This window comes from Pan troglodytes, chromosome X (assembly GCF_028858775.2).
Source record: "Pan troglodytes isolate AG18354 chromosome X, NHGRI_mPanTro3-v2.0_pri, whole genome shotgun sequence".
NCBI lineage: Eukaryota > Metazoa > Chordata > Mammalia > Primates > Hominidae > Pan > Pan troglodytes.
Genome location: NC_072421.2, coordinates 148,220,566 through 148,247,396, shown reverse-complemented (window position 1 = coordinate 148,247,396; position 26,831 = coordinate 148,220,566). Strand labels below are relative to the sequence as shown.

General features: G+C 37.6%; 1 protein-coding gene across 10 annotated transcripts in view; it reads right to left on the bottom strand.

The window, feature by feature from the left end:
- MTMR1 (myotubularin related protein 1) overlaps positions 1-26,831 on the bottom strand; it is a 71,368-nt gene that overhangs the window by 32,358 nt on the left and 12,179 nt on the right. For 3 of the 10 annotated variants that reach the window (XR_010154668.1, XM_063803984.1, XM_063803986.1), the window contains exons 3-11: positions 20,039-20,062; positions 19,434-19,460; positions 17,882-17,932; positions 13,731-13,806; positions 5,103-5,197; positions 4,621-4,728; positions 2,220-2,321; positions 1,834-1,917; positions 820-969 (exon numbers count right to left, since the gene is read on the bottom strand). Coding sequence is in view for 8 of the 10 variants with exons in the window: in XM_063803984.1 (XP_063660054.1) it covers positions 820-969; positions 1,834-1,917; positions 2,220-2,321; positions 4,621-4,728; positions 5,103-5,197; positions 13,731-13,806; positions 17,882-17,932; positions 19,434-19,460; positions 20,039-20,062 (717 nt within the window). In the remaining 2 variants the exon portion in view is untranslated. The remainder of the gene's footprint in view (positions 1-819; positions 970-1,833; positions 1,918-2,219; positions 2,322-4,620; positions 4,729-5,102; positions 5,198-13,730; positions 13,807-17,881; positions 17,933-19,433; positions 19,461-20,038; positions 20,063-26,831) is intronic. The other 7 variants (XM_016944420.4, XM_063803987.1, XR_010154669.1 and 4 more) reach the window with 5 other exon arrangements.

Genomic DNA, 26,831 nt, shown 5'->3' with positions numbered 1-26,831 from the left:
CATATTTTCTTCAAAAGTGAGAGTGGGCAGGCCAATCACAGCATTGTAGTGGCCATCAGACTCAATGTTTTGGTCAGGATGAAACAATTCTGACTACATGAGCTCTAAAAATCCCCTTCCACCCCCAATATTCTATGATTCTAAGAAAAACAAATCCTAAATCAAACTATGACTAAAATCTAGCCCCATTCCAATTTGATTGACTAATTTTACCTTGTCTCCTAATTTTAAAAACATCTTTGTATCTCAACAATAATATACGTGGCAGGGTAAGGACAAAGTGAATATACAGTCTCTTATAAAATCTGCCACTCTGCCACCCCACCTCTCATTTTCCTCCAGTGGCCAAGTGACTCAGGATTACAACAGATGCAAATTCTGGGCTCAAACCATTACTCCCAGCTGTCTGCTACTACTTCTGTAATGATGTCCCTCCCACGCAGCTATGGCATCATGCTCAGTATCTAAGAAAGAAGCATTTTCTCTAGGATGATTCAGTGAAACCAGCAATGCCAACTGGTAATACAATAGCATGCTAACTTGTTGTTGCTACTCCTTTGTCATTCTCTACTACTTTTTGAGGGTATGACTGAAGTTCCCCTTATACTTAGTTATAGGAAATCATAAAAGAGGGAGTCATAGCAAACAGATTGTTTATATAATTAGGTATTTGTTGAGAATCAAAGGTATGTTCAGGTTTATAAGCTTATTTTTCTGCTTTCCATTTTTGTTCACTAGATTCTTTTTTGTCTTAAATCTCTCCATATTAGATCTAACGCAATATATATTCCTATATAAATGATAATGTTTATTACTTACAGGGACTCTGCCTTTTGCTCGAAAAGCTGCCACTTTTGAAAGGTCATCATCTTTTACACTAGTTGGCACAACAATGATGGCAGGGTAGGTGTCACAGAACTCATAATTACTGTTTATTTTGGATATTTTCCAACTCTCATTTGGCAAGCCCTGTAAGGTGTTGGAGAAAGAAGAAGAGGGGGAAATGCATGACTTTACACTTTGAAAAAGTACTAAGCATGAAGTACATCCATTTCTTATTTGCAACTAAAATCTGTTTATAATTTATTGTTTATTGGAACTTAAAAGTCAATATATATATTTATTCGGTAAAACCCATTTCCTAGACATTTCTAAAAATCTAAAGAAGCATAAGAATATCCAAACCATACTAAAACATGAAAATTATACACTAGAATCACATTTCTATATATTTCTTGTCCTATTTTCTATAAATAATGAGCTCAGTGTTATTTTTGAGAATATACTCAAAAGTCCTTTAGAAACACAGATACCTCTTACAAATGTCTAAAATAAGTAACGTAAAACATTATACCAAATATAAGGTAGAGACAACGTCATGAAACAAACGTCATGAAAATAAGATCTTAGTGGAATAATTTGAAGCTGACAATGCACTGAAGAGTTCCCAGACCCGGGAACACTGGATCAGACAGATGTAGTCACACCACATGCTTCGAATCTAACTGTAGTCAGTGGTTTGGATCCTTACTCATCAATTCTTTACCAGAACATCTAATAAAAACCATCTGGCAAATTTGGTTTTTAAACCCGTCCTTGTCCTTGAGTCCCACTCACCCTCTGGAAACAGGATGAACAAACAATGACAAAGTCTAAGGTTTGGCACAGGGAGAAGAGAGAATCAAGGAAAGATGGAGAACCTATAAGCTAGCAGTTAAACCTGTGCATAACTTGTTCGAAAAAGTTTCTTCTCCACCACATCATTTCTAACCTTTTAGAAGAGAAAAAGATGCTCAACCTATTATTTTCAGTTTGATAAGCAATATACTTTACCTGTCTCTTATATTCAGATACTGGATCATAAACTTTCCAGCCATTAATTGGAAATTTTTCTTTATAGCTGAATGCAAATAGTGCCTGGACACAAAAACCACAAAACACATATGTTACTATTTCTTTTTATATCATATACCCAATATTAAAGCTTTTCATTCTAATATGAGCTGAGTGTATTAAGATTCCTATTTTAGTCTGTAAATTTTACAGCAACAAAGTAGCAGCTTTTCTTAAGCATTACCCAGAACTGACAAATTTCAAATATTCTAATATTAGTCACCAACAGAGGAAAAAAAAAAACCTCTGGAAAAAGGAATAATTAAACATAGGATATTTGGACCCCCACAAATGCATGCAGAAAAGGTTTACTCTGGTGTATTTACCTGTCCGTTAGAAAGAGGAAATGCATGTTTGTTGAGGTTTTCAAATATCCCTAGTTTACTCTGTTCTTCCTGTTTATAAGCAAGCCGCAAGTTCCTCATATCCTGTTAAACAATTAGCAAAACTCGGTTATTCAACATACATCAGGCACCTATAAGCCAGATACCGTGCCATAAATAAGGAAATTATTTTTTTTAATTCATTTCTCCTTTTATACTTTATCTTGCTCCAACGGCACAGTCTCCACTCATTGCAACCTCCGCCTCCCTGGTTCAAGCAATTCTCCTGCCTCAGCCTCCCGAGTAGCTGGGATTACAGGCACCCACCACCACTACCGGCTAATTTTTGCATTTTTAGTAGAGACAAGGTTTCACTATGTTGGTCAGGCTGGTCTCAAACTCCTGACCTCACGTAATCCAACTGCCTCGGCCTTCCAAAGTGCTGGGATTACAGGCATGAGCCACTGCGCCTGGCCCCACTTATGTTTTCAAAGAAGGACTATACATACATTCTCATGTGCATAGGCTATGTGTGGAGGGTTACATTAGAAATCGGTCACAGTGGGTGCCTGAAATGAGTGGAACAGGGTGGCAGGGTGGTGGGTGGAAGGAGACTGATTTTTTAGTATATACAGCTTTTGTATCTTTTGAATTGTATATCACCTGTTAAAAAATAAACCCCACACCTTGTAAAGCTCTTAGGCATGATCTGAGAAGGCTGGGAGCATTATCTTAGTAACCTAGGTTAGAGAACATTTAAAGCAGTTGTTAGCAAATGCTCACCCCAGCCATAAAAATATCTTAGTAAAAGAGCCCCAGGACGCCTGCCTAAGCAACATAATTTCCTGACATGCCCTCCCTCTAAGCTACATGGCTACACACATACACCTTGGTGGCTGACTGAGCTGACTTGCTATTTAAGATTGCTTACAAGCTAAGGAAAGAGCACGTGCAAAGATTCTGGGATGTGTGTGTGTGTGTGTGGGTGTGTCAAGTATGAACCACCAAAGGAAAGCCCATGTGACTGGGATGGCCAGAATGAGAGGAGGGCAGTTCAAGACGAAGCTGCAGAGGAAAGTGGGTCAGGCAGAGCAGTCTTGTAAGGAGAGTTTTTCTTTTAGTCTAAGGATAATGGGAAGATACTCAAGCGTCATGAGAAAGGGGACGACATGTTTCAAAATTGCAGAACTGATCAAGTCACCCCTCTGCTTGCCATTGTTCCATATGGGGAACCCTGCCTGAGAAGGACAGTTGTCAGGGAGTGACTAAAGTGAGTTTAGTAAGCCAACAGATTCATGATCTGGAAGAGTAAAGGGTTCTTTGGGAAAAAAAAAAAAATGGTTTTGAACGCAGTCTAGGACCAACCAGAGGGAGCTATCCTCAGAGATTGAATCAAAATAAATAGATTGTAAGGAATCCTAACCCAAAATTTGGAAGGGGCGCTGATGATCCTGCAGGCAGGATCTCTTTTCTGGTACTTCAGGTAGGGTTTTTGGTAAACGTTACCAAAGTCAAGTCACTGGGAATAAAATACATCAATTAGGAGTGGGTCCTACATGACTTTGTGATTAAAGTTATCACACACATTTCTACTTAAATTATTAGAAGGGTACAAAATAAACAAATAAGCCTAGCTCAACATAAAAATTCCAACATAGCCAAGAAACTTAATCTCATTTTTAATCACAGAATTTATGGGCCACTGCTGTCCCTTTAGGAAGTCTCTGACCATCCACATTGTTCTGAACGTAGTCTTAAAACAACAAACTGGGGAAATGTATTGGTCTCTGCTTTTCACTTGACTTCTCTGAGATGTGACAAACAATCACTTAGGTTATAGGTCCACGTTAATTAGAAATAGTCAGCCCTTCCTATCCATGGGTTCCACATTGGAGGATTCGAACAACTGCAGATGGAAAATATTTTTTAAAAGGATGGTTGCATTTGTGCTGAACATGCACAGACATTTTTTCTTGTCATTATTCCCTAAACAATACAGTATAACAACTATTTACATAGTGTTTACACTGTATTAGTTATTATAAGCAATATAGAGATGATTTAAAGTATACAGGAGAATGTTCTTAGGTTATATGCAAATACTACATCATTTGATATAAAGGACTTGGACATCCATGGATTTTGGTATCTGAGGCAGAGGTCCTGGAATCAATCCCCCACCGATACCAAGGGACAATTGGACTTCAATAGAAAAGGTTTACTTCAAAGGGTTACATAATAGTTTAAATTCGATATGAGATTTGAAGAGGTTGCTATCCCGAAAACATTTGAGTTACTAGCAGTACAAATTATTCTACTGTCCAAAGACCATGAAGAGACTGAGGGAGAAAAAGTTCAGAGCTGATTGCCCTCTTTTAGTTTTCACTTGGCGTTTCTATTATACCTTGCACACTATCTCTATACCACAGGAATTGTCTCCATGGCTCTGTGCTCCAATCTTCTCAACTCTGCTGATCACTCCAAGGGGAACATCAAGGATAAAATGCGGGTCCTAGGTTCAAAAATTAAGATCAATGCCTATTAGTGTCAGTCAACAGTTTTCATATTTTAAGTCTTTGCTGGGTTACAAAACATGTTTGTTTACTTCGCATTTCCTCTTTGTCCCAGCTAAATTGAAGTCTGATTGATAGCATTCCTTATGAAATATATATTGAGACAACAATGGAATTTCCCCTCCAGGTTTAAGCGGTACTTTAACAGCCTTTGTTTTCAAGATACAAACATCTGTTTGCAAATGTGTGCATCTCAAAACCCAACCTGTGGTTTTCTCAGGGTAATGGGATTTCAGGGGACTTTTTACTTTCTTCCTTTAGTGTTCTTTTAAAAGTGTTTCTTTTAAAATAAAACACACTTTAAAAAACTCACCCTCTCGACATTTTTGAAGTACAGCTTAAAGTCCGTCACTGTCAGGGTTCCACTCACTGCTCCCATAAATGGGCAGATATACATGACATCTTTCACTGAAAGAAAAAGGCCAAAGTAGCAACTACTGCCATAGACTTGTGCTTCCATAAAACTTAACACGAGTTTTCCAAATATATATTTGTGATTCCAGTTTTCTAGGAATTTTATATTTTATAGGATTATATCAATTATGACTTTCAATATAGAGAGATGCATAGTCTTCTAATAAATTTCAATTTTTTAAAACAAAATTCTGATTTGCTACTTAATGAGGTTTTAAGTAAAGGGCCTCATAAGAAGTTATATTCTGTCATTTTTCCTAGGTAGTTAACATTTTCCCTGGGTGATAAATTAATCATATTCAAAACATTAATTAAACTCTGAAAACCCTGGGCTACTGTTTCATGAATTACTGCTACTTAAAACTAATGAAAACTAAAGATTGTCTCCTAATGCTTCTCCAAAGGAAACTCTTTTTACAGAAGACAAAACCTAGAACCACATCAATGAAATGGAAAAAGACTTATTTCAAATTCCTTATCCCCTTATCAGTTTTAATTTTTTGTTAATATCTATTAAGTGCATGACATATTTAATTCCCATTAGTGTTAAGAAGCTCACTTCTATCACAAAGATACCACATCTTCATGTTTTCCCAAAGTGCCATTCCACTGGAATGACAAGAATATACATAGCTATATATGAGTCCAAGTGAGACAACAAAAGGCATTAACGTCATTGAACCAAATTCTCAGAATACTTCCATTGAACTTTTCTATACTCGTTATGTACTGAGAGCCTTCTATTGCTGGGATTCTGGGTATAATTGGAAAAAGTTCCTGTCCATGAGCAGCCCATGACCTGTGAGAGATACCACACAGAAAAATCGCCATTATACTTAGAGCAGAGGTCCCCAACCTTTTCGGCACCAGGGACTGGTTTCATGGAAGACAATTGTTCCATGGACCAGGGCAGAGGTAGGGGGATGGTTTCAGGATGAAACTGTTTCACCTCAGATTATCAGGCATTAGACCCTCATAAGGAACATACAACCTAGATTCCTCACATGCGCAATTCACAACAGGGTTCACGCTCCCGTGAGAATCTAATGCCACCGCTGATCCGACAGGAGACGGAGCTCAGGCGGTAATGCTCACTAGCCCGCTGCTCACCTCCTGCTGTGCAGCCCCGTTCCTAACAGGCCATGGACCAGTGCTGATCCACGGCCCATGGGTTGGGGATCCCTGCACTAGAGGTTGACAAAAGCTAAAATAACAATGTGGACACAAAGTATTACAATGGAAGTTCAGAAAAGGATCAACTTAACTCAATAGGAAACTGGGTAGCGGGAGTAAGAGAAGGAAGGGAGGAAGGGCACAGTGATAAGTTGTTAGAGGTTAGTATGCCTGGATCAATGGGTGCAGTGAGGACAGTCGAATATGAGGCCAGAGAAGTTGGCAGGGAGTGGATTGGCAAGTGCTTCTGTAGGAGACTAAGGCATTATTATCATTATCCTTAAAAGATAACTGTTTAAACAAAAACAAAAACAATATATTGTGGGGTTTATAACATATGTAAAAGTAAAATGGAGGACAACAACAGCATAAAGGGTAGGAGGGGACAAATGGGAGTATACTACTATAAGGTTCTTATCCTGTACATGAAGCAGCATACAATCATTTGAAGGTAGACATAAAGATGTAAAATAACTAGTTACATAACAAAACAAACAATTATAGCTAATATGCAATCACAGGACATAAAATAGAATTCTAAAAAGTAAAAACCCCATAGTCTCGACACAAAAGCTCCTTCAGCTGATAAACAACTTTGATAAAGTTTCAGGATACAAAATCAGCATACAAAAATCACTAGCATTCCTATACACTAACAACAGCCAGGCCAACAGCCAAATCAGGAATGCAATCCCATTCACAATAGCCACAAAAAGAATAAAATACCTAGGAATATGGCTACCCAGGGAGGTGAAAGATCTGTACAATGAGAATTACAAAATACTGCTCGAAGAAATTAGAGATGACATAAACAAATGGAAACACATTCCATGCTCATGGATAGGAACAATCAATATCGTGAAAATGGCCATACTGCCCAAAGCAATTTATAGATTCAATGCCATTCCTATCAAACTACCAATGACATTCCCAGAACTAGAAAAAAACTATTTAAAAATTCATATGGAACCAAAAAGAATAGCCAAGGCAATCCTAAGCAAAAAGAACAAAGCTGGAGGCATCATGTTACCAGACTTCAAACTATACTACAGGCCCACAGTAACCAAAACAGCATGGTACTGGTACAAAAACAGACACACATAGACAAGTGGAACAGAATAGAGCGCCCAGAAATAAGGGTGCACACCTACAACCCTCTGATCTTCAACAAAAGCAAGCAATAGGGAAAGAATTCCTTATTCAACAAATGGTGCTGGGATAATTAGCTAGCTATATGCAGATGACTGAAACTGGATCCCTTCCTTACACCGTATACAAAAATCAATTCAAGATGGATTAGAGACCTAAATGTATAACCCAAATCTGTAAAAACCCTGGAAGACAACCTAGGCAGTACCATTCTGGACATAGGAACTGGCAAAGATTTCATGATAAAGATGCCAAAAGCAATCACAATAAAAGCAAAAGTTGACAAATGGAATCTAATGAAACTAAAGAGCTTCCGCACAGCAAAAGAAACTATCAACAAAGTAAACAGCCTACAGAATGGGAGAAAATATTTGCAAACTATGCATCTGACAAAGGTCTAATATCCAGCATCTATAAGGAATTTAACAAATTTACAAGAAAAAAAACAAACAACCCCATTAAAAAGTGGGCAAAGGACAAGAATAGATACTTTTCAAAAGAAGACATACATGCAGCCAATAAGCATATGAAAAAAAAGCTCAGTATCACTGAACATTAGAGAAATGAAAATCAAAACCACAATGAGATACCATCTCACACCAATCAGAATGGCTATTATCATATTAAAAAGTAAAAAAAAAAATAAGAGATGATGAGGTTGCAGAGAAAAGGGAACGCTTACACACTGTTGGTAGGAGTGTAAATTAGTTCAACCGTTGTGGAAAGCAGTGTGGTGATTCCTCAAGGAGCTAAAAATAGAACTACCATTTGACCCAGCAATCCCATTACTAGGTATATGCCCAAAGGAATATAAATTATTCTACCATAAAGACACACTCACGTGTGTGTCTGCTGCAGCACTATTCACAATAGCAAAGTCATGGAATCAATCTAAATGCCCATCAATGCCAGATTGGATAAATAAAATATGGTATATATACACCACGGAATTTTGCAGCCATAAAAAAGGATGAGATCATGTCCTCTGCAGGAACATGGATAGAGCTGGAGGCCATCATCCTTAGCAAACTAACACAGGAACAGAAAACCAAATACTGTAGGTTCTCACTTATAAGTGGGAGCTAAATGATGAGAACACAGACACAGACACAAAGAAGGGAACAACAGACATTGGAGCCTACTTGAAGGTGAAGGTTGGGAGGAGGGAGAGGATCAGAAAAAATATCTACTAGGTTCTAGGCCTAGTATCTGGGTAATAAAATAATCTGTACAACAAATTACCATGACACAAGTTTACCTATATGCACATGTACCTAAAATAGGGCCATCAGAGAAATGCAAATCAAAACCACAATGAGATACCATCTCACACCAGTTAGAATGGCAATCATTAAAAAGTCAGGAAACAACAGGTGCTGGAGAGGATGTGGAGAAATAGGAACACTTTTACACTGTTGGTGGGACTGTAAACTAGTTCAACCATTGTGGAAGTCAGTGTGGCGATTCCTCAGGGATCTAGAACTAGAAATACCATTTGACCCAGCCATCCCATTACTGGGTATATACCCAAAGGACTATAAATCATGCTGCTATAAAGACACATGCACACGTTATGTTTATTGCGGCACTATTCACAATAGCAAAGATTTGGAACCAACCCAAATGTCCAACAATGATAGACGGGATCAAGAAAATGTGGCACACATACACCATGGAATACTATGCAGCCATAAAAAAGGATGAGTTCATGTCCTTTGTAGGGACATGGATGAAATTGGAAATCATCATTCTCAGTAAACTATCGCAAGGACAAAAAACCAAACACCGCATGTTCTCACTCATAGATGGGAATTGAACAATGAGATCACATGGACATGGGAAGGGGAACATCACACTCTGGGGACTGTTGTGGGGTGGGGGGAGGGGGGAGGGATAGCATTGGGAGATATACCTAATGCTAAATGACGAGTTAATGGGTGCAGCACACCAGCATGGCACATGTATACATATGTAACTAACCTGCACATTGTGCACATGTACCCTAAAACTTAAAGTATAATAATAATAAAAAAATAAAAAAAGTTTAAAACAAAAGTACTCAATTCAACCATAAAAAGAGGGAAAAAAGAACAAAGAATAAATGAGACTAATAAAAACCAATTATCAAGATAGTGGATTTAAACCTAATTATATTACTAATTATATAAAATGTAAATGATCTAAACACCCCAATTAGAAGGCAGAGATTGTCAGTTTGGAGACAAAAGAAAGAACCAACTATATGTGGCCTAAAAGAAACTCACCTTAAATATAAAGACACAAATAGTTTGAAATTCAAAGGATGAAAACAGGTATATCATGTTAGTAAAATTTTTTAAAAGCTATAATGTCTATAATAATATCAGACAAAGTAGATTTCAGAGCAAAGAATATTACCAAGAATAAAGGTCATTTCATGATAATAACGAGGTCAATTCGTCAGGAGGATGTAAGAATCCTAAACATGTATGTATCTAATAACAGCTTCAAAATACATAAAGCAAAACTAATAGAACTGCAAGGAGAAACTGACACATCCACCATTATGGTCAGAGATTTCAAAACCTCTCTCTCTACAATTGGTAGAAATAGACAGAAGATGGCTAAGAATACAGATCGACAAAATCTAATTGACATTTATAGAACAGTCTACTCAACAACAGCAGAAAACACATTCTTTTCAACTGCACATAGAACATTTACCAAGACAGGGCATATTCTGGGACATAATATGAGCCTTGATGAACATAAAAATATTCAAGTTATAAAAAGTATGTTTTCTTAACACAAAGGAATGAAGGTAGAACTCAATAATTGAAGAAAATTTGGGAAATTCACAAATATATGGAAATTAAACGACACACTCCTAAATAACTCAAGGGTCAAAGAAGAAATCAAAAGGGGAATTCAAAAGCATTTTGATCTGAATGAAAATAAAAACACAAGGTCATAATTGATGAAATGCTGCTAAAGTAGCAGTGGGAGGAAAATCTAAATGCCTATACTAGAAAATAACAAAAATCTCAAATAAATGACCACAGTTTCCACCTCAAAAGCTACAAAAAGAGTGAATTAAACCCAAAGTAAGCAGAAGAAAGGAAATAATAAAGATCAGAGTGGAAATCAATGAAACAGAAAACAAAGAAAATAATAAAACCAAAAGCTGACTCTTTGAGAAGATCAATAAAATTAATAAACCTCTAGCCAGACAGATGAGAAAAACAAAAAAGAGAAGACATGTACATTAATAATATCAGAAATGAGAAAGATGTCACTGCAAATTCTACAGATATTAAAGAGTAAGGAAATATGACAAATGACTTTACGACAATAATTTGACAACTTGGATTAAATGGACAAAATCCTGGAAAGACATAAACTACCAAAGCTTACCCAAAAGAAAACCACAGTCTAAACAGTCATGTAACTACTAAATAAATTAAATTTGTAGTTAAAAACCTTCGCACAAAAGAAACGCAAAGTCCAAGCAGCTTCACTGGTAAACTCTACCAGATATTTAAGTAAGAAATAAGCTATCCTGGAAAACTAAGGAAGAGAATAATTCTCAATTCATTCTATGAAGCCAGCTTTACTCTGATACCAAAACCTGACAAAGCAATTACAAGAAAATTACAGACCAATATCTTTCATAAATGAATATTGACGTAAAACTTCTAAACAAACTTTTAATAAACCAAATCCAAAAATGTATAAAATGGATACTACATAATAAGCAAGCTGAGTTTATCCTGGGAATGCAAGGTTGATTTAACAATCAAAAATTAATTGACGTAACCCAGGATACTATAGGTTAAAGAAGAAAAATCATGGTTACATCGATCAATGCAGAAAGAGCATTTGAGAAAATCTAACATCAATTCCTGATGAAAACTCACAGCAAACTAGGAATAGAAAGGAACTCCCTCAACATGATAAAGGGCATCTATAGTAAAAACCTGCAGCTAACATTATACTTCATGGTGAAAGACTGAAAGCTTTCCCAAGATCAGAAAGAAGACAAGAATGTCCACTCTCACTTCTTCTCTTTAACATTATACTGGAGGTTCAATCAAGAGTAATAGGGTAACAAAAAGAAATAAAAGGCATTCAAATTGGAAGGGGAAAACTGGAATGCTCATATACGGCTACTAGAAATGTATACTGGTACAACCACTTGGAAAACACATTAGCAGTTTTTTAAAGAAACTGTATAGCTATCATATGATCTAGCCACTTATCTATTAGGTATTTACTCAGGAGAAAAGAAAAGGTATGCTCATACAGACTTGTACATTAGTGTTCACAGCAGCTTTATTTGTAACAGCCGAACAGTAGAAACAACCCAAATATCCACCAACAGATGAATGGATAAGCAAACTGTCATGTAGCCATATAATGGAATTCTATCCAGCAATAAAAAAGAATGACTGTTAACTCATGCCACAATATGGATATCAAAATAATTATTTGATTTGAAGAAGCTAGACAAAAAAAGAACATACTCTATGATTATATTTCCATAAAACACTAGAAAACATAAGCTAGCCTATAGTGCTTGGGGATGGTGGAGAAGGCAGAGGAAGTAGGGATTATAAAGGGCAATAAGGAAACGAAAACTTCTGGGAGGTGATGGATATGTTTGTTACCTTGACTGTGAATGATGGTTTCTCAGGTGTACACTGTGTCAAAACTCTTCACATTCTGACAATGACAAACTGAAGTAATACTCTAGACGGAGTACTTTACTTCACAATGACCTATTTAAATAGTTTGCCTCCAGGAATATATTTTATTAAAAAGTAGAGGGTCAATTTACTTACCCTTTGCAAGCCACCAGAGGAGCATAAAGCATACTTACATCACTTAAGGATTTGCAGATGTCCTTAAGATCTAACTCTAAGATATTTCCAATAATTCGTATTGGAGTGGGGCCAGGCAGGAGTTTCTCTCTCTCTGAGCTCTGTTTCCAGAGTGAAAGGAAAAGAAAATGGGAGAAAAAGAGCACCAGGACCGCAGCTAAATCCACTGAAGCCTTCTCTTCTTACTACAACAACTGTGAGCTTGCAATCCAAGCTTTTATAACGCTCCCTGCTCATTCAAAATATGTATCTGATGTGCAAAGTTGTCAATCGCCTACATGAGCTCTAATCTTTTCTGAGCTCACTTTGACTCACTGACAAATTATAAAACTAAAGTGAAAAACAACCTCTTCACATTTTACATTTTACGCCTGTGTTGTTTACTGTCTGAAGAAGAAGCAGGGGCATGACATAATTACCTCTGCATTTTAAACAGATCATTAAGAAAACAGTATGAGGGCAGAGCTAGAAGAACGCCCAGAGAAGGAACAAAGAGGCCAGAGGACTGCCAGGATAGAATGAAGTCCTAGAACCCAAGGAAATAAAGAATTTCAAAACCAAGGACAAGATAAGCATGGTCCACAGACACAGACTAGGATATTCAGCAGCAATAATTGATTGGAGGATCTGGTGGGAGAGCCCCGCTACTCAAATATTCTTGGCACAAGATGACTATACTCTGAGACTGAGTGCACCTCTTTGGGAGAAAGCCATGATGGAAGAAGGAAGCAGTCTAGAAAACCGGACTGTCCAACCCAACCAAGTGATGAGATGAACGGGTCGCATCCAGCTGCCCCTCCCATCCACCCATGGCACAATCAACTACTCCCTGAAAGGCCTGGCAGTACACCATGGAGGGATATGGGAGCCCTCATGCCATCACCTTTAAAAGCCAGGATGGCAACACAAGCCCTTGCCATGCACCAAAATTGTACTTTTTGGGATCTGATAAACCACTAAAATTTCTTTGCTGAGTTCTCAAAACTGTTATTAAAACATGATATAGATCTCCTATTGATAAATTTTCCTTATACTGAAGGATTCCAACAAAGCAGTGAACTGACATTACACTGAGTGTCTAATCAGCTTTCAGTTCACCAGGAAAAGTCAGGCCCCTCTTCTGTTGGGAACGCCATCAAATACTCAATTGGAACTTAACGGGATCCTCTGCAGTCTTCTATCTCTTAGGTCATGATGACACTAATGAGGATGAATAGATCTAGTCCATTTGTCCCCTAATTAAGTTGGTCTGGCTGATCTCCAGCACACACATCACCTCCACTTGCAAATTAAGTGCCATTTCATTTTATGGATCTCAACAAGCAAAGTGTACACACTAAACTTACCAATGGCTTTAATTGATTCTCCTGGGAAAAGTGGAGCCTCTTCCATCTGTGCCAGCTTATTTCCATCCCTTAGAGCCTAGCAAAAAAAAAAAAAAAAAAAAAAAAGACACCAAACGGGAGTAAATCTCACTTTCCGTATACCTGTGAAGAATTTCGGTGTTCTGTGATGTCACTATAAGGCTACAGAAGCGTGCAAAATAAGCACCCAACCCCTTCAAAGACAACTTAAAAGCTTAGCATCACAAGACACCATGCTGCATATTCTAGCAAATTGTTACAACATATTTAAATTTCACAGTTAGGAAGCATTAATACAGAAATGGCTTGACATGACAGAAAGATACTGTAATCACTACACAGATAGCTATTAAAAGGTGTCTCTAGAATTTGCAAATAAGGCCAGAAAAAGGTTACCTTCTGAGCATGAAACTAATACAAATGAAACCAACATGAGCTATAGGTGCTTAGCTAACTGGAGAAATGACCCAGCCTAAGAGAAAGTTTGGGAAGGCCAGAAGTCTAATGAAAATAACCGGAGAATAGTCTCGGTACAGTACACAACTAAGGAAAGGCCTAGGCTTTGCTACTGCAGCCCAGCTATGTGTGTGTGTGTCTGTGTGTGCTCGTGCACACGGACATGCATGCACAAAGCGTATGACCAGGGACATGAAGAGTGAAGTTGTCAGTGTTCACCCAATCCAGGCCATGAGAGAGTGTGCTCTCATCTGGCAGGCAACAGTATTCCAATCCCCGCTGCGGAGCAGGGTGTTTTCGTCAGGCATGTCTCAAGACAATTTACTTTGCAGTAATTTCATACTCACCAAGAAAATTGCTAATGATTTACTAGGTTTCCTGGCTACAATGATGCTAGGAAAAGGATACCTTAGATGGCCAGAAAAATACACGCCCACGTTTTTAAATTAGCAGATTGGCACTGCAGCCCAGTAGCCACTCCCTTGTGAGCTTGGTTGGATAGTGCCAGATAATTGAGGGGAGGTGAGAAAATGGTGTTCTTGAACTACAAAGCTAGGGACCAAAGCCTGAACTCGGGGCCTATTCCAAGGTACCGCCACCCTGTGAGACGCTGCCAAGGAAACCAGTCACTTTCTCCTTGGCATCTCTGACATAATGCGTCATGAATAAGAATAAGGTGATCAAAACCCCCAGCAATTCCAAAGCTGTATTTCATAGAGCATTACTTTCCCAAGAGATGTGAATAGGTCTTAAAAAATAAATAAATAAATAAAAGTTTGGGAAATGCTGGGTTAAGCAAAACAAGTTCAGCTGCTTTTTTTCTTCTCCTTTTTTTTTTTTTTTTTTTGAGATGGAGTCTCGCTCTGTCGCCAGGCTAGAGTGCAGTGGCACAATCTCAGCTCACTGCAACCTCTGCCTCCCGGGTTCAAGCAATTCTCCTGCCTCAGCCTCCCAAGTAGCTGGGACTACAGGCGCACACCACCACGCCCGGCTAATTTTTGTACTTTCAGTAGAGACGGGGGTTTCACATTGTTGGCCAGGATGGTCTCCATCTCTTGACCTCGTGATCCGCCCACCTCAGCCTCCCAAAGTGCTGGGATTACAGGCGCGAGCCACCGCGCCCGGCCTCATCTGCTTTTTTTAGTGAGACATCTTTAGTGTGTCAATGCACACCGAATCCGCAAGAGGGCGCCACAGTATAATGCATTTCTCATACCTATTTGATCGGGACTGCTTTTTCCACCTGTTAACATCGGAGGCCACTAGTGTTCAGTGGAAAATAGGTCGAATAATACTACGCTTTCAGCATAATTTTGTAAAGCAAAATATTTTTAAATGGATGTCTTTTATAATTCTAAATTATTGAAAATTCAAAATAGTAATTATTTTCATAGTTACAAGAATATTTCACTATGTTTTATTAAAGGAACTAAAGGTCAATTTAGAAATACTATACATAGTAGTTTCATCAAATTTTATACAGGGAAGAAAGCCAAACTATAAATAACAAATTCAATGTTAAATGTTGGTCAGGGCTATGTTAGTTCTACTGGGAGACCACAAAATGACATGGTCCATCCTCCTCCTTATCAAAAGATGCATGGTTAAAATAATATAGATTAGGAATCATCGTTACCTCCAAACAGTTAATTCAATTCAAATTTTTAGCCCAGACTGGTTTTTAAAGACATTTTCTGCCAAAATTTTTTGGAAGTAAACACATTAAGGGTAGGTGTGGAGAACGATTAATGGATTCATTTTTATACTCACATCTGTTTTGGAAATATATTTTATGCAATAAAGCATAAACTAACAGGTATACTTATAAATGTCTGGTTTTAGAAACACTAAAAGATCTCCAATCTTAGAAGCCTTAATTTGAAACTCTGCTTTATTGCCTGAACTAGTGACTAACTGTATAGCATCTCACGAAGTGAGAAAGCTATTTTAATCAATATCAGAGTTTTAAATTACTTCAAATGTTACAGTGTTAAAGCCTATTTTAATGGCTAAATATTACCATGTATTATACAGACTTAAGTTTCTTATATGTTAAAAATAAGTGAAAATAGATTATTTTGAAATATAATTACTAAAGCAAGCTGCTTTAATCAACTGAATCTGGAGGAGCTTAGGAAAGGTATGACTCTCTCTATTTAGAGCAAGCCACATCAAAGATTTTAAAGTCCTCAATCCAGGACTAGCTAATAAAATGTTGCATATAGGAGACAGAGGTGATTAGGACCATTTTAAGAATACACAATGCTCTCAAGATAGAAGTTGAAAATCAAGCATTTCTCTTCTCTTCCCATAGTCATGTCAAGTTTGGCTTGAAACTTCCGTGCATTTATATGTCAGTGAGACATACTAAGGCAAACCTCTAATTGATAAATCTGGGACATGCTTTTTAAATGGCAAAAAAGAACAACTATTGGAATAAAACAAAGAAGTGACCCAATTGCTTCAGATTACCCCGTAGGAGATTCCTTTTGTAAAAGAAACACATTTAGCTTTAGCATAGAAACTCAAGAGGAGAAGAGTTTTAAAAGCTTGGAGGTTTTTTTGTTTGCTTTGGTGAGTATAGTAGATTCCCTTTATGAAGCTGCTGTTAGGAGAAGGGACTCACACTTGTGCTACATTAAGCTTTTACTGCAACTACAAGGTTGCACAGGACATGATTTGACCCTTGATTTATCCAACCCATGTTCAGCACAATCAAAGGATGGAATATTCTTATGAACTAAATTTGATTTCATAAACACACCCATTCCTCTTGGTGCCATGGCTCAAAGTGTTGCCCAGCTGGGGAATTCCCTCTGATGACCTCATCCCAACTTTGTTCCAGTGACCCTGAAGGTCTAGCCGAAGTCTGCCAGCTCCCTGAATTTGTTCCTGAGGGCTCCAGCCCACCCAACAACCCTGGCCTCTCTGCTACTTTTCTCCTCAGCCTGAATCCAAGCCGCCAGTGGATAGTTTATATAATGGTTGCATGCCAAAAGCAGTGGCTTTCAAACTGGGCTCTTCAAGTTGCTTCCAGGGTCACCAAAGGAGAGTGGGGCTGGATGATGGTGGACAATGGTGCAGCTGAGCACCTGGGGCATGCCACGCATCCCTGGAGCTGCTCTTCTCTTTGTTTCACATAAGCATTGGGGAAAGTACTGCAGCTTTAAAAGACTCCAGAGAGGGTCTAGAGGTACTGAGCAGAGTAAGCACTCAAGAATACTCTACGAATAATTTTGTATTCTGATTAATATATGTACCAATTCCACAAATATCTACATGGTACCAGGTACTGTGTTGGGCATAGATCATGCATATTTGAAGAAAGCAAAGTGTGCACCCTCAAGGAGCACCCTTAGCATATGTATCTGTCCCCTCTATGTCTATGTAAAGGCACTGCAGAATCCTACCATGATGGAGGGTCATTAACCCCATCAATAACCCTATCTGGGCAAACCAAGAAACACAGACAAACAAATTTCTAGTTGACAAAATGTTGGATAAACCAATTTTTGCAAATAATGTCATATGGAATCTACCAAATTTGGACAGGAGGGCACTACTATTGTGGTAGAGGCATCTGGAAAGCTTTGCTTATTATCTAGAAGTCTAGAATGAAATGGCTTCTAAATACACGATCTGTAGCTACAAACAGATGAACACGTAGAACTTGCCACCTGATCAGCTTCAGCTTCAGAAGGGTAGCCATTGTGTTCTTCCTGAATCTCCTGCACAGCACCAGGTGCATGGACAAGAAAAGGCAAAGAGGAGAAAGAGAAACACGTGCAAACAGACAGGTGAAAGGACAGAATTTCTTTTTTAAGGAGACAGTAAGCATGTAAAAGTCGACACACCTTTCATGACTTTGCAAATCACAACATTTTCCCCCTTGGAGTTAAGGAAATAACATGTAGGCCATCTATAGCATCCTCAGCCTAAAATGGAGTATCTATTCTGTGTTTGTGTTGGGGTAGAAAAATGAAAAGCAAACAAACATCATGGATTTCAAAGAATGTACTGTCTTTTCAAAACCAAGCAATAGACAGCATATAGCAAAGAAACAAAATAACAGGCACATAATGTGCTCACAGAAAATAAAGCATACCACAGAAAACTGGTAAAGGGCAAAGTCAAGCCAAAATACAAAGGCAGTTTATAGACATGTATTTTAAACACAGTAAGTATTCATATTACATTGCTCAGGGATCAATTCCACTGCACACATGCATATATCACATGCTGGAGATTATATATATATGTGTGTGTGTGTGAGTGTGTGTGTGTATACACACATATATATACATGTCTGTTTCTTATTGCTTATTGCTAATTAAATTCTGTGATTTATAACTCAATATCATATTAAATATTTCTAATTACTCTATCAACGCACTTCCAAGAAACAGCTAAAAGGCCACACATGTTTAATTTTTTCCAATCCCTTTAAAGGTATACTGTTCTTAATTTCTTTATAGAATCTATTATTTTTTGAAACTTTAAAAATTGGGCTTTTTATTCAGCAGCTGGTAAAAAGAATATGAATACTGAAGATGACAAGATTGTAATCTCTTTTTAAAATTCTATCAAGTCTCCGAGGCTAAAAATATTAAAATTTAGCCTATATATATTTTTGCTTCATGAAACTTTGGTTGCAATGATTATCGTTTTTACAAAGGCAACCAGTGAAGAACTAGTAAAGCTTTAAAAGAATTTACTATTTCCCACCTTCCATTTTTGTCAATAAAGTACAATAACTCCTTAATGTACTTTTATATTTTATCATCAGATTGAATTTAGTACACAGTTGGTATAGTTTAGCATACTTCAAGGCAGTGTAATTTTTCAGTGCAGCCAGTTTTTTGAAATTTCCATTTTTTAAATATAAAGAAAATCGAATAATTAAGTTTTTAGAAACAGAAAACTCAATGAACAAAAAATACAACATTTCAAAGTTCATGCAAGTGTAAAGCCAAGCACTAATATTTAACAATGTGAATCAATGAAAGAAAATGATTCCCACAAGCAAAAGAAAACATGATGAAAACAAGACTAAACAAAGGAAAACCAGCTAGAATAACAAGACTTAGCTTGCTTATTTTTGTACTACTTCATTGGCTTCAATAAGATTAAAACTTTTAAACTGAAGTTATTATACTATCAAAATCCACATTGTTTTCCTTGAATAGAAATAGGTTAATTTTCAATGTCTGTTAAATGCATGCACATTACCAATCTTTGTCTTGCTTTATGAATGTTCTGAAATAAAGGGAAGGAAAATCATGAGGAAAATATAAGCTGTAACCTACTATATCTGTATTTTAAAAAATAGTAACTGGGATTGATTTTGCTAAATTTAGCTTCAAGATTAGCACTTCTGCTTTTTTGGATTCAACATGCAAACACAAACATGACTTGAAATCTTACTTAGATAGGACAGCCAACTAACCTTTTTTTTTTTAGTTGCTAAATTCTGTAGCATGAATTACACAATAAACAAGATTAAAAGAGACCTCAGTAGCCCCAGCCTTATAACCCCAGTCATGAATATCCATTTGGTCATAATTCATGTAGTACAACAAAAGTCAGTATTGCACACTGGTAACAATTTTAGCATCCCGCCCTCACACACATTGGCTTTTATCGCACATGAAAACATTGTAACAAATAAAGCGTTTCTAGTGAACACTGAAAGCTATAACACAGCAGAGCAAATTGATCTGAGTGATTCATAAAAACCAGTGAGAAGGTAAAGAACACTAAATAGACTAAGTGTTCGATAAAGCACAGACACACACAAGTAGGAGGCCCATCCGCTGAAAGCCAAATATCCTTACCCTTATATCAGGCCTCCTGAAAACCTGTTAGTTAAAATACAGAATATCATCATCATGGACATGTTACTATTGACCTGTGAAAGATGCCATTAAGTTCAACAGCCCATTCCCTAAGAAACATCATAATCCTCTAAGTAAAACCAACAAGATCAATCATAACACATTTGCCCTCTAAGTTTCATTCAATATCAGATCAATCCTAACACATTTGTCCTATAATTTTCAGGGAAGTCTATGATTTGGAGAAACATGTTGCCCTTAGGCTAAGACTAACTACATTACCTTAAACGCAAACCCCTTCTGTCAAGTGCTATTACAAGTTATTGTGAACAGGCTGTGTTCAAAAAGTTCATTAGTTTCCATTTGGAATACTGAATGCATTTTCCCCAAAAACCAATGATAAAAAAAAAAAAAGGCAGTTATATGCCCAAACCAGCCCAGGAAAACAAAACCAAAAAACCACAGAAATCCCCACCTTGGACCCAGAGCAAGCACAGGTCAGCTATATTGCATTGATGGTATCATAAAGCTGAGTTACCTGCAAAGCTTAACCTGCTTTCTATTGAAATTACATTTCCAATTCATACTGGGGACTCCAATGTGGCCACTACTGAGAGGAGGGTGCCCGCTCCCCGCCCCAGCACCAGCTGCATGGCCAAAGGGGGGCTCCACGCGGGAAGAGGTAAGTGGCTGTTCCCGGAGAGGAGGGAAAGCCCAGCTTTATTCAGCAGGGACACTGATTTTAGCAACAATATTCTTGTTGTGCCTGAGGCCTGTGAATCCTAATTGAACATGCAGCATACACACTCAGAAAGCCCTGGTCAGAGGGAATGGCCAGAATTTTTAAAAAGCAAATAGTTGTAATAGCCTGGGAAGATTTTAACCATCTCTGTTCCCCATTTCAAAGTCTGAAATCCTATCTTCTGACCACTGAATGTCCTATGAAAACAAATAATCAGAAAAGAATCACTGGAGGTTCTTACTAGCTTTATGGTTTCACTCAGAATGCATAAGATCGCATGATACAGATTCAAAAAAATCACTGTATTATCATTAAAATAATCTTTGAAGTCATTAAAAGGTATCTGAATTAAGTGATGATATAGCTAAAAGACAAAGTCTATACATAAGTTACTAAACACAGACTATTCAGACTGAGACGCTTAAATGTGTCTTTTTTTGGGAGGATGGATATGTTTACCTCAACTGTGGTGATGGCTTTAAATGTGTGTATTTCTGTCAAAGCTTATCAAATTGCATATTTTAAATATTTGAGGTTTATCATTTGTTAACTACACATCAAGAAATTTGATAATAAATAAAAGTAGTATATGTTTATGGTAATAACTCAAAATAGTAAGTCTCCCAGAGCTTCATTCCCCAGTAATAACCACACTTAACTAGATCTATTTTTAATTCTGAGAATTGCTTCCATTGTGATAGTTATGCTTCCATTTCTTGATTTGTCAACTTTAAAGTGTCTATTAACCTCCCATTTTAAAAGATGAGAAAATTAACTCTCAAACTACTACCTCCCTCTTCCCAATCTCTGCTGATTGAAATGCTAATTTTGAGTTCTTTTGTTTTCCTTCAGCAGCTGCTGCATCATAAAAAACACTCATGATTTTTATGTTTCAGATACTCTTCTAAGCACTGTATTAACTCATTTTATTCTCAGAACAACCTTATAAGATAAAAACTATTATGGCCGGGTGCAGTGGCTCACGCCTGTAATCCCAGCACTTTGGGAGGCCGAGGCAAGTGGATCACTTGAGGTCAGGAGTTCGAAACCAGCCTGACCAACACGGTGAAACCCGTCTCTACTAAAAATACAAAACATTAGCCGGGCTTGGTGGCAGGAGCCTGTAATCCCACCTACTTGGGAGGCTGAGGCAGGAAAATCACTTGAACTTGGGAGGCAGAGGTTGCAGTGAGCCGAGATCACACACTGCACTCCAGCCTGGGTGAGAGCCAGACTCTGTCTCAAAAAAACAAAACAAAACAAAACAAAACAAAACAACAAAAACAGAAAAAACACCTATAACTGGCCCCATGTTTTGATGAGAAAACCAAGGCACAGTTTAAGTAATCTGGCTGAGTTCAAGGTGGCAGAGCAAGCAGTTAAACCCTGGAAGTCCGGCTCTGGATTTGTGCCCATAACAACTCTGCTATACTGCCTCAGCCTGGCGCCTCTATCATTAAACCATTTGAACTACAGCCCTAAACCTATTTTGACCCCTCAAATGTTAAATATCTCTTAACTCCCTTCAGGTTTTTTGAAGAAATCAATACCACTAACCCTTCCTCCACCTCTCTACCTCCCAACCTCCATTCTGTAACTACAATTAATGTTTGGATGCTTTGTCTATAAATTGATAGTGAAAACTGAAAACTAAAAACATTCACAACAAAATCTTTATGAAAATATTGTCCACTGCAGAACCAAATTGTGCAATTGAACCCTGATATAGTTTGGACGTTGTCCCCTCTAAATCTCATGTTGGATTCTAATCCCCAGTGTTGGAGGTGGGGCTTGGTAGGAGGTGTTTGCGTCATGGGGGTGGATCTCTCATGGCTGGGCGCTGTCTTTGAGCTAGTGAATTAATTCTTTTGAGATCTGGTTATTTAAGAGTGTATGGCACCTCCCGCTGCCTTGCTCCCACTCTGGCCATGTGAGACGTCAGCATCTCCTTTGCTTTCCACCATGACTGTTAGCTTCCTGAGGCCTCCCCAGAAGCCACACAGATCCCAGCACCATGCTTCCTGTTAAACCTGCAGAACTGTGAGCCCAGTAAACCTCTTTTCTTGACAAATTACCCAGTCTCAGGTATTTCTTTATAGCAACGTGAGAACAGCCTAACACAAACCTCATATATGGGAGTTATAACTCCTTGTCAATAGGCCTTTGCCACTAAAACGAGAAACTAACTTGAAAAAGGGTGCAAAGGGGTGAGATGATAATCTGCTTTTAAACTCACATAATTCTTTACTTACTGCCATGAAATCCTCAGTGTTCCTGGTATGGGGGTGGAGGGGAGAAGGTCAATGGAGGCTTACCCAAAAGTCTCTAAGTTGATACCTATTGTGTTTTCTCTGGTTCACCATGTCCCTCTCCTGAAATAAGCCATTTCAGACACATGCACAGAGCTTCATTTTCTTCTTAAATGTGATTCTGATGGAAGCCGTAGGAGAACAGGTTGTAAGCCAGGAGGCCTGGAAGCCAGCTCTTGCTGATGATACAGAGCTTCCTAATGCCTGCATTCTGGGCCTCAGTTTCGACACATAAAATGAGGGGAGTCTATGGGATGACTGCCAGGACCCTACCAGTTCCCAACTCCGAAGGATTCGGGGTATCTAGGCCTCATTAGAAGACTTAAGAAAACATCTGCCAAACTGAGGCTGAGGGAGGTAAGTCGGCATAGTGGTTAAAAGAACACACTCCAGAGTGAAATCCCAGCTCCAGCACCTACTTACTGGCCACAGGACCTCAGGCGAACCACACACCCACCTTGGAATCTTAGTCTCCTCTTCTCTAAATGGGAGATGTCGAGAGCACCTCCCTTGCAGATTGTTGGCAGGGTTAAATCAGTTAAGATAATTGTACCTGGGGTGGATAAGTAACCTTTTTCAGTTGATGAGTCTCAGCTGCCCCAACTTGTGCCACAACTATTTTCACATGCCCCACATCCCCTCCCTCAACTCCTAAACATGTCAAGAACCTATGAGAAGGTGCAAAAAAAGTTGATAGTGATCTTAATCTATTTAAGAAAGCAAGCATACTGCATCATCTTGTCGTTAACTAAATTTATTATAAGAAACATAATAGTTAACTTCTAACATCTTTTTTAGTATATTTTTCGGTTGTTAAATAGTTATATATATATAACTGAAATATAACTATATATTTCAGTTGTTATATAAATCTAACATAAGAAACACAATAGTTAACTTCTAACATCTTTTTTAGTATAACTATATTTTGCAGTTGTTATAAATACAATGATACAAATTTTTACATGTAATATAGAATCATTCAGCAGTCTAAAAATCTTGACTTATTTAAAATTAAACTTTAAATTTTGGGATAATTGTAGAACCACATGCAGTTGTGAGAAATAATACAGATTCCATGTACCAGTCACCCAATTCCCTCAGTCGTAGCATATTACAGAACTATAGTACAATATCAGAACCAGGATATTGGCATTGATTACAGTCAAGATGCAGAAAAATTTCATCACTACAATGAACTCTACTGTTGACCTTTTATAGCCACATCTTACTCCCCTCCCTGCTTTCCTCTCTTCTTGGCCCCTGGCAACCACTCATCTATCTTTATTTCTATCATTTTGCCATTTGAAGAATGTCATATAAATGAAGTCATACAGTATGTAACCTTTTGGTACTGCCATTTTTTTACTCACGTAATTCCTTTAAGATTCATCCAAGTTGCTTGTGTGTATCATTATTTCTTTTTATTGTTGAGTAATATAGTCCATAGCATGGATGTACTACAATTTGTTTAACAATATACCTGATGAAGAACATCTGGGTGGGTTCCAGTTTTCGGTGATTATGAATAAAACTGTTAAAAACATTCATGTACAGGTTTTTATGCAAACATAAGATTTAATTTCTCTTGGACAAATGCCCAGGAGTACAATTGTTTGGTCATATGGCAGGTGCACATTTCGTTTTTAAGAAACTGCCAGACTGTGTTTCCAGAGTGGCTGTACCATTTTATATTCCCATCAGCAATCAGTGAATAATCTGGTTCTCCACATTTGGTGTTGTCACTTTTTAAAAATTTCTAACCATTCCAATAGGATATAGCGATATCTCACTGTGACTTTAATTTATATTCCCCTATTGAGAAATGATGTTGAACGTCTTTTCACGTGCTTACCTGCCATGTGTATATCTTCTTTGTTGAGATGCCTCATGTTTTTTGCTCATTTTCTAATTGGATGGTTTGATGTTTTTACTGTCGTTTCAAATATTCCTTATATATTCTAAATACTAGTCATCTGTCAGATATGAGGTGTGCAAATATTTTCTTCCACTTTGCAGCTTGTCTTTTCATCTTCAGAGTCTTTCACAGAGCAAAAGATTTTAAATTTTGATCAATTTTTTCCTTTTATGGATTGTGCTTTTGGTGTAAAGTTTAAGAAGAATGATTTACCTAGCCCCAGATCCTTAAGATTTTCTTTTTTCTGTAAAAGTTTTATATTTTTAAGTTTGTGATTCATTTTGAGTTAATTTTTGTATAAGATGTGAGACTTAGATCAAGGTTTTGTTTTGTTTTTTTGTCTATAGATGTCCAATTACTCCAGCAGTATTTGTTGAAAAGCCTATCTTTCAACCATTAAATTGTTTTCATGTCTTGGTGGAAAAAAAAAATCGGTTGAGCATATTTCTGTGGGATGACTTCTAGGTTCTCTGCCCTGTTCCACTGATCTATGTGTCTGTACCTCTGCCATAGTCTTGATTACTGTAGCTATACAGCATGTCTTGAAGTCATTTAGACTGATTCTTCCCACTTTATTCTTCAAAATTGTTTCAGCTACTTCAGTTCCTTTGCCTTTCCATATAAGTTTTAAATCTGTATCTACAAAAAATCTTTCTGGGATTTTGATAGGAATTGTGCTAAATGTGTATATCAATTAGGGGAGAAGTGACATCTTCCCTATATTGAATCATCTAAATACATGAACAACACTGTGTGTCTCCATTAATTTAGATCTTCTTTGATTTCTTTAATCAATATTTGATAGTTTTCAGCTTATGAGTCCTGTTCATGTCTTATTAGATTTATACTTGCTATGGTTGGAATACATCCCCAAAATTTCATAAGAAAATATTTGCAAATCACATCTCTGGCAAGGTATTAATACCCAGAACATATTAAAAAACTCCTACGTCTCAACAGCAACAACAAAAACCACAAACATCACAAATAACAACTGTTGGCAAGAACATCAAGAAATCAGAACCTCTGTGTACTGTTGGAGGGAATGTAAAATGGTACAGCCACTGTAGGGGTTTGAACATGTCCCCTAAATTTCATGTATTGGAAACTGAATCCCCAGATTCATGTTGACTGAAGGTAAGGCCTTTGGAACGTAATTGGGATTAGATATGGTCATCAGGGTAGGGCTTCCATGATGGGACTGGTGACTTTATAGGAAGACAGATCTGAGCTAGCAGGTTTGCTCTATCTTGCCATGTGATGTCTCCTGCCATGTCATGATGCAGCAGGAAGGCCCTGACCAGATGCTCACCCCTCAAACTTGGACTTCCCAGCCTCTAGAACTGAAAGTAAAAAATTTATTTTCTTTATAAATTACCCAGTCTGTGGCATTCTGTTACAGCAGCAGCAAACGGACTAAGACAATACCTAAGTATTTCATTGTTATAATACTAATGTAAATGGCACTGTGTTTTTAATTTTGGTCCCCACGTGTTGCTAGTACATAGAAATGCAACTCACTTTTGTATATTAATCTTATATCTATATTGTCTTGTATCCTGTGACCTCACTAAACTCACTTATTAGATTTAGGAGGATTTTTTGCTTACTGTGTTCTTTCTTCCTTCCTGGGGTCTCAGGATTCCTCCTTTTATTGCTTCCTTTCTGTTCAGAGAACTTTCTTTAGCCATTCTTTTAGGATAGGTATGCTAGTGACAACTTCTCTTCCAGTCTTCCTTCATCTGAAAATGTCTTGATTTCCTCTTCATTCCTGTAGCATATTTTTACATGGTTGATTTTTTTCTTTCAGCACTTGGAAAATGT